The 14,089-nt window shown below is 36.4% G+C and overlaps 1 protein-coding gene across 1 annotated transcript; it reads left to right on the top strand.

The window, feature by feature from the left end:
* The first annotated feature begins 13,219 nt into the window (after positions 1-13,219).
* LOC127792184 (auxin-responsive protein SAUR71-like) lies at positions 13,220-13,844 on the top strand. The gene has a single exon (XM_052322583.1). The coding sequence runs from the start codon at positions 13,471-13,473 to the stop codon at positions 13,840-13,842; it is 372 nt and encodes a 123-aa protein (XP_052178543.1). The 5' UTR covers positions 13,220-13,470; the 3' UTR covers positions 13,843-13,844.
* Positions 13,845-14,089: the final 245 nt, after the last annotated feature.

The raw sequence follows: 14,089 nt of genomic DNA on the forward strand, positions 1-14,089 counted from the left end.
TGAGAATGTAAAATTTATTATTTCATAAGAACATATTAATAATTTTACCCTTTTTGGTATTGTAAATTATTTGGTATTTTAAATGGTGTATAGAGACTTTGTTCCACATTGATAGGATAGAAAACTTTCCTCATCTTTTTATATACATTGAACCTATTTAGATTTATGACTGTTGTGAAAAAGTCGAGTCTTGCGCACATGAAATTGGGCCAACCCAAAGCAAAATTGACAATTTTCCCTTCCCCCTTGGACTGAGTTAGAGAGCACATTGTAATCTTTTGTTTAATTTTTTTTTTCTAACCTTACTCGAGAATGTTCTAAATTCGTCTTCAATAATTGAGAGAGAACAGTCTCTACTAACCAATTCTTTCCTTCTTATCTTTTTCTTTTCCATTTAAACTAGCCTCCAGTTGCCAATTTCCTCTCTCAACATTCACATTTATCTCTTATAAAAGCAGCCCCTTATTGCACTTGTGAGTCACGAAATTTATTGCCCTTCCTTTTTCTATTCATTCCCCCTCCTTCTTCTACAGTCGTTTTGTTGGGTTCATACACTGTCTCTTGCTATTCTTTTGTCGCCAAAGCCTGTGACGGAACCATTATGTTTTGGTTCTTCTCCACATTCTTATTGGGTGATCCAAGAATTTGTCTATAATTTTTTCAATTGATATTTCGATATAGAAGGATTTCCTTATTTATTCATTGCGGGTTCTCACATTATTTTCTCGAAAAGCACACAAAATTTGAAAGTGTTTGTTGTATTCTGAACGTTAGCCACCTAAATTTTTGTACTGTTTATTGAGGGGTGAAAATTATTCGTATATTTACCATCCACTGCTGCCCATTTTCTTATAACATTGGGTACCTTACGTCAAGCAAGCATGATATATTCAATTATATTACAAATCCATCATATATACATTGCATGTCATACGGTACGAATCATATGATCATCAATAACCTAAAATAAATTATCCCTTGGATCAAAACATCACATAAGTTGTTAATTGATACGTAGCGCCGCCCCCCGTCCCCCAGCTAGGATAGTATGCTTTATGCCTCTTCTAGTGCATGCCAAATGCATATTTTCATATATATATATATATATATATATATCCTCCATCTGGATGCAGTTAAGACAAAATGACAAATTTTGTCCCTTTCCACAATACTATTGGGTTTTCTTAATTTCCACCATTTAATAAGTCTGTCTGAGTGGGCTCTCAAAAACTTCAGTTTGAAGGCTCAGTTGGCTTTCTTAAATCAATGTTGGAAACTTTTGCAAACCTCAAATTGTTAAATCCAGGACATTACATAACCTGCACGAAAGGCTATACATATATTATATATTAATTTAAGCATTTGATGATGACCTAAAATTCATAATTCATTCCCTTGTTGACCAACCATCCAAAAGAATAGGCACTCCTCCTCCTAAATAATAATAACAAACAATTATAGAAGAAAATGTAAAAAATTTAAAAATAAAACACAAAAAGATGAAAAGGGATGCCTCCCAAGTGTGAACAGTGCCGTACCTGAGTTTTTGGGGCCCTGAGGTGAAATGTAAAAAATGAGCCCCTAAATATAAGCACTGAAAGTTGAAGCAAATCTGAAAGAGTGAATCTAATGAACCAATCGACAATCGAGAGGCAGCGAGCCACCAGTGACAGCGGGCAATGGAGTAAGAGGCAACGACTAGCAAGCCACAACCCATAAGGGCGAGCGACTGAGCAGAGCAGCAAAAGGCGATGCTTGCTAGGCGAGCGACTAAGCAGCGAGCCATCCGCCATGAGGGCAAGGTAAGCCGGTGAGGACGAGCAACTCCCAACTAAGCAGCGAGATGCGAGAGAGCGAGACCGAGAAGGTGAGGCCCTGAGGGTGAGGTCGAGGGCGAATGGCGACGACTCAGCAAGAGGAGAGAGAGGCAGCAAGTGACCCACGACGGAGCAACAACTAGAAGCGAGAGGCGAGAGCAAGGGTGAGAGATAGGGCTAGGGCAGCGAGCGAAAGAGAATGATGGAGAAAATTTGTAGACGGGAAGAGAGTGGCGGCTGGGCTGGGCTGAAAAATAGGCCCTTACAAATGGGAATGCTTTTTATTTATGGGCTTCTAATTAGTGAAGTTTCCCTAAAATTTTCATAGGCCCTGAGACTGTTGCCTCATGGGCCTCATAGAAGATCTGGCCCTGAATGTGAAGGAACCTAACCAGACTAATATAGAGTATCCGAAGCATTTGTGATAGGGTGTTATTTAAAAATAAATAAATAATAAAAAATACTATTTTGAGAATGGAGGGATAAGGCGCCTAATTATAATTTTAATGAATTATAAGGCAAATGAACATAAAAAAATAACAGAGGGCTTCTGACTATGACTATGGCTTAAGGTCCTTAACAATCAGATTCCGGGCAACCAACAACAACATATATTGTAGATCATCAGTCAATGCTGTAAACTTTGAGACTGGTCAAACCCAAATTTACGTGTGTGCATGCGCGCGCGCGCGGGCGTGTAAGCAATCAATCACCCTCCAATATCTGTCATCTGATCTGATGATGATAACTGACTAATCCTTAAATCAATTGCTATATATATATATATATTCTGAACCGTTGTTGTTACAGAACTGAGAAAAAGGAAAATATAATTCAGATGTAATAATATAATAATAAACAAAAAGAAAGAAATTCTTTCAAAGAATTGGGTTACAAGTAATCTGATTTGCCTGCCTGCCTGCAGCCATCCCCACTGCCCTCTCTGTATTTATTTTTTATTATTATTATATCCAGCTAGCCAGCCATCCCACGTGTTCCGAAAAATCTCTACAAAATAGTGACTTAGTGTAATAACATCAAATGTAAAAGAATAATTCATAAAGTACTGATAACAATAATAAGAAGATGAATATGAAGCAAAAACTCTTTGTTTAAATAACGTTTAAGACTCAGATTTGTGAGTTCATTTACCACTTTAGTAACGTTAACGAATAGGAATCACAAGTCACAACGAAACCCTCAAATTGAAAGCCCAAAAAAACCGCAACACTTCTCGGCCAAAATCAACTGAAGCTCTCTTTCACCCAAACGATCAAAGCCACACAAAGTAGGTCACCACAAAGGTAGATCGATCACAAAGACGAATGGTCAAAAGCACAAAACCAATAGAGAAAAAAACTTACCGATAACGGATGATCGAAAACCCCTTAAATAGGGCTCACACATCACACTACAAGAAATTTGGACATTAGTGGCGACACAAAATCGTCACATATAATTAGAATTTCGTCACAAAACTGTATTGGTGACGATTTTATGGCGTCACAACCATCGTCACATTAGGTCCATAGGGAAAAGTAATTAGTGACGTTTTTTTATATTTTGTCACAAATGCATAATGGAATGGTGACGAAATTTTTGTCGTCACCGAAGGAATCTCATTTAGTGATGCATAATTTTACCACGAAAACTAATAAAATTGCGTCATCTTAGAGTTCAAATCGTCACAAAATTGTTGTGATGAGATTTCTTATAGTGACAAAATTTTGTTCGTCACTAAATACTATGACAATAGTGACGTTAATATCGTCATTATAATTTTATTATATTTCGTCACTATTAGATCAAATCGTCACTGAATAGTTTGATCAAAATTTGATTTGGTGATGCAAATTAAAACATCACAAAATATCATATAATTGGTGACACAAAAGATCGTTACGAAAGGCAAGTATCTTTCGTCACAAATATTGATTTCATCATTAATAAATTGGTTCGATATGTTAATTGGTGATGCATAAATATCGTCACCTATCAAATATAATTTTTAACAAACTTTTTCGCCACAAAAAATAATTTTTTTTGTCACATATAGACCTTTTCATCACTATAATCATGACTATTGTAACGTTAATAAAATTATCAAAGAATAGAATAATCAATTAGTGACAATTTAAAAGCGTCTTAAATTTATATAATTATATATTATTTTTAGTGACAACAAAACAAAATGTCACTCAAAATTGTATATATAGATAGGTGGCTAAAATTTTATTGTCATAAATTCATAAATTAAACTTGTTAATTTGGTGACAAAAACAAGTCGTCACCCAAAATTGAACAATCTAATAAATGATAATTTTTTTTATAGCAAATTATATAAACCTGTAATTTTTTTCTTTGACAAATATTATACTCACTATCAATTGATCCAAAAATTTGAAATTAAAAATACTAAAATCATATTATACACAAAATGAATTGATATATGATGAACAAATCTCTGTCATAAAAAATAAATCCTAATATGACACATCCAAAAATATAAAAGTAATTAACATCTACTTAATATCTTAGTAAAAGTTCTAAATTAAAAAAATAAATTTCACAAAACTTATTCAAATGTGACGATGCAAGTACCACCACAATATACTTCAAGCTCTTCACTCCAACCCTTCAATTGATTGTACGTGTGATTCATTTGAACCTGAAACAAATCACAATGATAATTGTATTGCAATCATAGTGGTAATTGTATTGGAATGATAAAACATGCAATGTAAGATATAAATTTTATCAAGTTGGACATATGTAAAAGTTATTTAACAATGAAGTAAATAAAAAAAATAGTTATTTATTCTTACCTTGATTTGGGGTTGAAGGAGATAGAATCGAATGAGGCAATTGGATCCCTGAACTCATGAAAAATTGTAGTAATTGACTATAATTGCTCATTATAGTATCTAATTTCCCTTCTAATTGAGTTGTTGTTATTAATTCCATAATAGCATCGCCCGTATGATTGTGCCCAATGGATTAGGTTGGATTAAAAAAAAAATAAAAAGAAAGCACACAAACAGACATAAGCTCAATTCCTATGAACTTGCATATCAAGGAAAGAAAGAAAACATATGATTAATGATTAAATCTTTTTTTTCCTCAATATCACAGCAATGGAATATCATTACATCAGTGTTTAAGCTGTTGATTATTTACCAATACACCATTTAATAACAGTTCTCAAACACTGATAGCAAGCTAAAAGCTTTACATATGAACATATATGTGAAGAAATCCAAGTAAAATATCTCTCCATGACAAACAGGCATTATAAGGACAGCTAAAGTAGCCAGAAATCAAAATACAGAAAAAGAAATACAAAATATAAGTAGCAGATAATTCAGATCTAGATTTATACCTGTATAAGATCGACCAAGCTTTTATGATGAGCAGCTAAACCTGTATCATATCTAGGCATAAATGCATTACTACTTTTTGAATAATTATCTGAAGTTTGAATTTTCATTTTTAATTACTTCATGGCATTGAATTTCATTTTTAATTTCCCGCTGCTTATACATTAAATCTCATATTTGGGAAACAAAAGATTTAACCTAATAATAATGTTGTATATAAAAGTAATTCATAGATTTAAAATCAGTACATCTTGCAGATTCGTTTTCTAATAATAATAATATGGCTCGTCACGGAATCATTTTTCACAATCGGGTGTTGGCGCTAAAAGTTGGTGCCAACTTATGCATGACGTTTTTTTGTGACGAAATCTCAAAATCATCATTAAAAAATAACAATTCACGATTTTTGGTGACGAAACGCTTATATCGTCACAAAAGTACTATTTTTGTGACGAAAATTCATAGCGCCACTAAAAAATTGTCACTAATAGCAAAATTTGTTGTAGTGTCACCAACAAATCGGCCAAGATCAACAAGGATAGATGCAGTCTCTCAACATGGAAAGAAGCATCGGACCGACATGGAAACGAAGCCATCGAAGAATAGCCGCAAAAGAAAACCACGAAGGAAGCAATTGGCCAAGTAAGGAAAAGAGAGAGAGAAAGAGAGAGAGAGAGAGACTAGGGTTCGGCCGAAGAAAAGAAACAACAAGAAATGGGCCGCACAAAAGGGTCTTTTATATGTGGGCTTAAGTCTTAGGAGATAATGAGTTTTTGGGCTCAGAACAATAGACTTCCCCCCACTTGAGCAAATGGGCTAAGGCCCATTTTTCCTCTAAAGTAGGAATAAGGTTTGTAGTCCGTCTTTTAAAATAGGTTGCTTAAAAATGGTGACGAATTTAGGTTCTTTAATCCCGAGCTGAAGTCTATAAAAATAAAACCCACCCAAAAAAATCGTCACAACTTTGGACCTCTTTAGAAAACACAAAACCAACACCACATCCACCAACATTTAATTTAATTGCCTACTCTTCTCTTCAGTCATCTTGTCTTTTTATGTGGTGTGAATTTTGCTTAGAATCTTATAAATGTAATTAATAACCAATCCCTGCATCATCATCATATATAAGCACCAAAATTATAATATATCGGACCCAATATTAATTTAGAATGGTGTTAATTGTTTTGTGAAATAAAATTTAATTAATTGAAGGTAGAATGCTATGCAGGCTAGTTGGTGGTGGTGGCATGTGGGATATTAAAATAAATAAATAAATAAATATAATAAGCTAGGCATAATAGGCATACGCCTAGCAGTCAAGTCATATACTTTTCCCAAAATATGGGATGTGACCTGATGATGATCTATCTATCTATGTATCTGATTTGGAGGAGGAGAAGGAGGAAGAAGAAGAACAAGGCGAAGAGAAAGATGTCCCTGTCCACACCTACCATTTTCATTTTCCAGATATTACAACAATTTTGCTCACGTGTATATATAATACATATTATTCCAGAGGCGTTTTCTTGCTTAATTTCAACAAACATATACATATATAAAAGATGAAAGCAGGGAGGCACAGGCAGTCCACATAATGGAAAATTCAAACCCAACAACATTCCAATTAATTACTTCACACTTCCACACCTACTACTACTACTACTACTACTACTTCCCTCGCGTAAGTACTCACCAACCCCATCACCAATTATATTATATTATATTATCTTACCTGATATATATATAGATATATGCCAGCAGCAGCAGCAGCCGCCGCCTTGGATATTCTGATTAATTTCTCCCTCTTTTTCCCCACCACTTTCCTTGGAAAAATCTCCACGATACCGTACGCATTTGCATCTTTTTGGCACATAAATTAACAAACAGGAAAATAGATACCACGACCGTTCAGGAATTCAAAGGTTAAAGTGTGGATTATATATGTGTGTGTGCGCGCGTGCGCGTTCGCCTAATTAAGTAACCAGACTTGAAGACTCTTCATTTATTTGGTTTAATAATCTTATTCATTCATGCAAAAATGAATAATTTTAATTAGGCGTAAATGGGAGGGAGATGGCGTTGGCATACGTAAGTGGTAGTGTGGGTGGGCCAGTGAGTGAGTGAGAGTGATTTTCATGGGTGGTCCATCCCAATCCCATAATTCCGGTTTCATCTTTGAATTTGGATGTTGGGCGGTGGCATGCAGCAGCGCAGCGTGAATGAATTGGCAATGTCGTCGACCCTACGCTGCTCCATCTCCTGCTCCGTGCAATTATAACATAACACCACCTTACAACATAATAATATTATTATTATGGTTATGGACTTCACTCTAAAATTACCTAAAAGTAATTCGACTGCTCTGCTCATCATATCAACCAAGTGGAGTCTCTTCCGCTCATATCTCTATCTAACCAATATTATATATATATAACCAATCAATTAAGCCACCATGCACCCCACACCCCTTCTCTTTTTATCTTCTTTTATCCTTGGGCTGATCAATTTGTGATTCTGAGTTAAAGAGTTTAGACAGTTTCATGTCTACTCGACCTATACTAGAAAGGTGGGAGGGGTTCTGCTAAGAGATGCGTCGTGTGCCAAATTAATTTTCGTTTTAATAGATCAATTATAATACTATTAATGAGATTCGTGTGTAATGTTCTAATGAATAATGTCTAAATAAGTAAATATAAATATAATTTTAATTTCAAAATCTAAATTAATATTGCAAAGAATACTTTATTTATTATTAATTTTAATTCTTATAATTAGTTAAAAAAAAAAACTTCTTAAAATGTGCCAAATGAGTCATGTTGGTCGTGAGTCGCATGCTCAAAGGCCAAAATGACTCCATATTTTTACCTAGAGTTGACACAATTGGTTTCCTATGTGATGTAGTGTACAACGCGTGTATAAAAAGAATACAATAAAATAAATTCTTGACATAACAAATTTTAATGGCCGAAGTTCAACTTTCAAAAAGACGCAAAAATAAGATTGTTTTGTTAAGAAAACTCAAATAAGTTGACAAAATTTGAATTGAGAAAAACTTGATTACAAACTCTAAGTTCTAAGTATATTTATACTGTTTGACTAATTCAAATTCATTTAATATTTATAAATAAAATCCAATTAGAATAAAATCATCTAATTAAAATCCTAATAAAAATAAAACTAAAGTAAAAGTCAAGTAGAATTCTAATAAAAATAAATTCTAAGTAAAATTCAACTAGAATCTTAATAGAAATAAATCGTAATCAAATATGAAGTAGAATTCTAAATTTAGTAGAATCCAACAACTTATGAAGTATTAAAATACTGTTCTAGTGATACTTTTTCAGCGTGGTCGGATCGGCCTTGGGGTGGGTCTTGATCAGTGACCACATTATTCACCTCCACTTGAAAAGAATTCGTCATCGAATTATAATTTGGGTATGACAACTCAACATTCGCCAAATGCAAAAAAAAAATCAGCAATATTGAATGTTTTGAAAATATCAATATGATTAGACAAATCCACAACATAAGTATTATCATTGATCTTCTTTGTAATATTGTAAGGACCATACTTTTTTGGCTTGAGTTTGTTCTGCTTTCCTGTTAGAATTCGTTCATTCTTCAAAAATATCATGATTAATTCATCTCCAACCTCAAATACCTTGTGCTTTCTATGCTTGTTAGTTGTTGCATTGTACTTATTATTTGTGCAACTTTTGCTTGACATCTTTTCTTGAACCGCTTGAACTTTTTAGCTAAGGGAACATGAGCAAAGACATTCTTCCCGCTCTTAGCTCTATCTTCGTTGACATGGGTCCAACCATCACCATGTTTGTTGTTATCTACCTCCACTGTATTATTACTATTAGATTGAGGACATTGAACATTCCATCTTAAGCACTTCTCTAATCTGGTAGATCTTATCATAGGTCATTCTCCTCTCATCAGCTTTCTTGATTTTAACTCTTCAACAGCTTTCGAATTCATCTGTAGATTTTTCTTGCCTGGAGAAACATTCTTTTGCAACTATTTCGAATAGAGACTTATTCCATGACTACAAACAATCTCTCCATAACTTAAAATATTGATGCTTGAATGGATTCCTTTACTTGATCAGTTATAACAGTAGCTGCTATAACATTCTTAGTTTTAGAATTTAATTTCAGATTAATACCAAAAGCAGTTGTCCTACTCGATTTAACTAACCTGGGAGATCCAACACCCTTATCCACAAAGAGACCCCTGTGATCATCTTGCTTTTGCAATCCCAAAGGTGAATATGTTCTTATTGCCTTTGATTCAACCATGCTAGAGCTTGAAGAAACTGTAGAAAAATCTGCTACCATGGCCTCCATCTCCTTTACAGTCGCAAGCCAATCAGAAGAAACACCACCATCCTTGGATTACGAAGCAATGTCTGAGCCCTTGGGATTGGAAAATACCCTAGTATGAGTCAATAACCTTTGAGTTTTTGTCATGTTAGCAGCATAAATCAAACTTGAGTTTTCAAACGTTGACATTGCTGGGACAACATAATGTTCGAGATCTCTAAACTCACTAAAAAGTCATTCTTTAGTTTATACCCATCGTTTCCCCAATGGTTGTGTTGCTACACATTCTTCCTAACCCCTATACCACTAAAGTTGGCTATCATACGACCAAGATTATCCTCATCGTTGCTATCATTCATCATTGATCTTCTAGGATTAATGAAGACATGATTAATGGTTGGTTTTCCCGATTTAACGTAGCCGGCTTGATTCATGCCATTAATTCGATTCTAGTTATTATTAACTCATTGTAAAATGCCCAATTGATTGTGGATTCGTTCCAATTGCTACTACATTGTACGAGTTATTTCTCGTTGTTCTTCAATTGCTCTCCAAATTACAAACAACCTCTGATCATCATCACGAGACTGGTTGCTATCATTACCTTCAAGATTGACCATTTGATTGGTTGATTAATCGTTCTAATACCACCTGAAGCAATGTGTAGCACGTGTGTAAAAAAAATACACAAAAAAAAACTCTTGAAAGAACAAACTTCAATGGACGAAGTTTGGCTTTCAAGAAAACACAAAAATAAGATTATTTTGCTAAGAAAACTCAAATAGATTGACGAAATTTGTATTGAAAAAAATTTGATTACAAACTCTAAGTTCTAAAGCTATTTATAGTATTTGGTTAATTTAAATTGGTCGACCTGTTTGACACTTCTATAATTAGTAATTAAATAATTAAAATATATTAAAAAAAACAACAAAAGAAAAGTAAAGGGAAGAATAAATTTTAGTCCTTTGAAGGAAACCGATTTATTTGAATGGGTTTTGGGCCACGGGTTTCAAATCTGTCTACTTACGAAGTGTTATATATTGATAAAAATGACAAAGCAATCACTCAAAAGTTTTGTTCATATTATATATGTGTATATATATATATATGGGGGGTTGAAAGTAGCAGGTAGGGTCCTGAAATGCAACAAATCAGGCATGAAATAAGTGCTGTCTGATGAGCAAAAGTCAAATAAAGTAAAAAAGGTGTCCTTTGAGAATTTCGGAAACTAAAGTTACTCTTCCGCAGCAGGAGAAGAGATAAAAACGAACACCACTACACAGATTCAAAGTGAAGTGATTCAAGCCAATGGGCTTTACAGGCAAGAAGGCAGGCAGGCAGCCTCCACCACCACCACCACCGCAGCAAAGTTGTCTACCCGCTGCTGCTCCTCCACTTACAATCCTTATCCTACCCCGTCCCGTCCAGTGGTAACAATATCCTCAGATTGAGTCTTTTTCCTTTTTCATATTAACTTAGGAATGGTATATATCTATCCTCATAAATAAAATAACAAGAAGTTGGAGGCAAGATAGGCATCAAATAATACAAATGAAATGACGTCTCTTGCAAATTGCAATGAGACCAATAAAGGCAAAAACGATTCACCCAAGATAAGGAGGAGACGCCACCAGGCGTGCCCCACCACCGATCTCTCTCGGGGCGACACGCGCGCCTTGGGGAGAGTGAGAGAGCAAAGAGGGGACAAAAAGTGACACGTAGACAAAGGCGTTAAAGGGGACATCCATCACGGAAATTGTACTGCTACGGACTATACGGAATTATTATTTATTTATTTAATCAATGCAAAAGGCTAAAGAGATAATATTAAAAAATAATAAAAAAAAGCAAAAAGCAGTCACCAGTCACTAGTCAGACAAAAAGTGCGGGCCCCAATCCACCCAATCCTTTAGGATTAATTATGTTTACGTGTTTTAAAATCCAAATTGAAAGAAGGGTAAGGTAGCGTGAGGTTAGGTGGCGGTTTCTATTATACTTGTGGTGTGGGGTACACTACCGTACCCCTGCCCTCCACGGTAGGCTAAAGGGTAGGCCACAAATTAAATGCATAATAATAGGAGGAGGAGGAGGAGGAGGAGGAGGCCAGTGAAGTAATTAACAACGTTAATTTCACTTCCCCGTCCAACACAAACCCCAAAGCCAAGCCGTGCCGTGGGGCACCCAAACCATGTGCTGCCTCCCCTTCGCTCATCATTTTACGTTGCCCTTGGCCCCATCCCCTCCTCCGTAGTCCGTACCTCATATCCCTTTTTCACATGGGTGCGTTGGCTTATGGTCAGTTGTGAAATCTTAATTCAAAAGTTGAATTCACTTGTACCTTTTCGATTGATGGGAACAAGTTAGGAAGAGAAGAGCCAGAAGAGGAGGGTAAATTATTAATAAAAGGCGTAACTGACGAATCAAGCACAAAAGCAAGCAAGCAAGCAATCAAGCAAAGGCCTACCTACAAATTATGACCAATACTTTCAGCAAACGTGACCCCCCTCCCCCCCGGCACATGTTCAGGCATAATTCAATGCCGAAGGTAGTGTCTTAATATTATATTTCTTCATTTGGGGTAGTTCTGGGTTTTTTTTTTTTGGGGGGGGGGGGGGGGGGGGGGGGGGCGGGGGGGGGGGGGGGAGAAAAAGAGGATGCCGAAAATGGTACCTTACCTTGTTGTTGTCTTTGTAAGTCTAAGACAATTTCTAGTGGTCTAGCGCTATACAGTGCTAGTTGAGAGTAAGCGACGGATGCTTACTTGAGCTAGCTTCCCCTTGTTTAGTGCCAGAGATATAGCTCCTGTTTAACCCCTAATCAAATAATTAATTAATCTAGTCTAAATCTTTCTTTCCTTGTTCCTAAGCTTTTATGCCAAGACAAACCCAACCCAACCCAACCCAAGTGCTCGATCAATGCGTTGTTTTCAAGCTTTCCTTAATTATTAGCAAACTTCAATTCGATTGCATCAACGTACGACAGTGAACTCGACCCACCCCCCACATAGCTAGCTAGCTAGTTATCCAGTGACCAAATTCACCAAGAACTTACTCCATTAAACCAAACCAGGGAAAGGCATTCTCTGGGCTTGCCGGAAGAATCATCCTTCTTCTCGTGGTGAAATGGATGTGCACTTTTTGAACAACCTCAAATCTCAAAATGTAAATAACAAATATGGGATGCTTTTTACTATAAATAAATTTCCCGAGTTGAGGCTATTTTATACTAGTTAAAAATTTGTTGGGTCGTCCTCATGTACCAAATATTATCTATCTATCTGTCTATCTATCTATTTTTTTTAAAGTAGAGGCACCTAGCTAGCTAGCTTTGCCTTACTATATATACTAATTTTGTCCAAAAATGATAAATGTAAAAAAGAAAGGGCGATATGACTCATAATCTATTTTTTGATGCAAAAATGAATAGAAAAAATAAAAATAAAATAAATAAACGGGGGGATACATACATACATACGTACATATGGTTAAACTGTGGGGTTGAAATTGAAAAGGCTACGTTAAGAAGGCGTGGTGGAGAAAGGGGAGAGAGAAAGTAAATTAAAAAAAAAAAGAAAAAGAAAAAGAAAAAGGAAGAAGATGTAATGTACCTGGCAAGTACGCATACCTGTACCCTCTGCCTCTGGAGGTACCCTTTTCTTTTCTTTTCTCTTTCTCCTCTCTTCTCTTTTCTCTTTCTTTTCTCCTCACCTTATTATCTTTCTTTACTATATATATCTCCAACTCCAACCCACCCAGCATCTCATCTTATGATATAAAGACCCTCCTGTCCCGTCACCACCCCATCCCTGATCCCTTCACCGTTCTCCTCCTCGCTTCTCCTCCAACTCTTTGTTTCCTCTTTCAATCCTCCTCCCTCTCCCTCCGCCCAAGACAAAATCAATTTCCCCTGAACTCCGATTGCACCACCCGGTCCATCCCATCCATGAAGAAGCTCATCCGGAGGCTTTCGCGCGTGGCCGACTCCTCGCAGTACAGCCTCCTCAGATCGGACTCCTCGACCGCCGGAAAGTCTTGCCGCTGGAGGCTCCTTAGATCGGGCGCCGTCCCGGAGGGCCACCTCCCCGTCTACGTCGGAGAGGAGATGGAACGATTCGTCGTCAGCGCCGAGCTTCTCAACCACCCGATCTTCGTGAAGTTGCTCAACAAATCGGCTCAGGAGTACGGCTACGATCAGAAAGGGGCGCTTCGCATCCCTTGCCACGTCTTCCTCTTCGAGCGCGTCCTTGAAGCCTTGCGGGCCGGCGACGATTCCGTCCAAGATCTTCTCGCCTCCTTGTCCGACGACTTTCTTTAGGCCTTCTTTTCTTTTTTTTGTGCCTTGATTTTCTTTCGGTTTTCCTCACTCGTCTGCCGCTGCCTGGACAGTAGTGAGATTGGAACTAACTAATTTTTAGGCAGCCGTACGTACAACTAGCTAGCTAGCTAGCTAGATCGTAAAGTTCTTCTTCTTCTTCTTCTTCTTCTTCTTCTTCTTCTTCTGTACATACACTATTACTTACTAGTCGATGAGATCAATAGGAGAGGAGCGGTGTCAGTCAAGT

The sequence above is a fragment of the Diospyros lotus genome, chromosome 15, assembly GCF_014633365.1.
Source record: "Diospyros lotus cultivar Yz01 chromosome 15, ASM1463336v1, whole genome shotgun sequence".
In the NCBI taxonomy this organism is placed as follows: Eukaryota; Viridiplantae; Streptophyta; class Magnoliopsida; order Ericales; family Ebenaceae; genus Diospyros; species Diospyros lotus.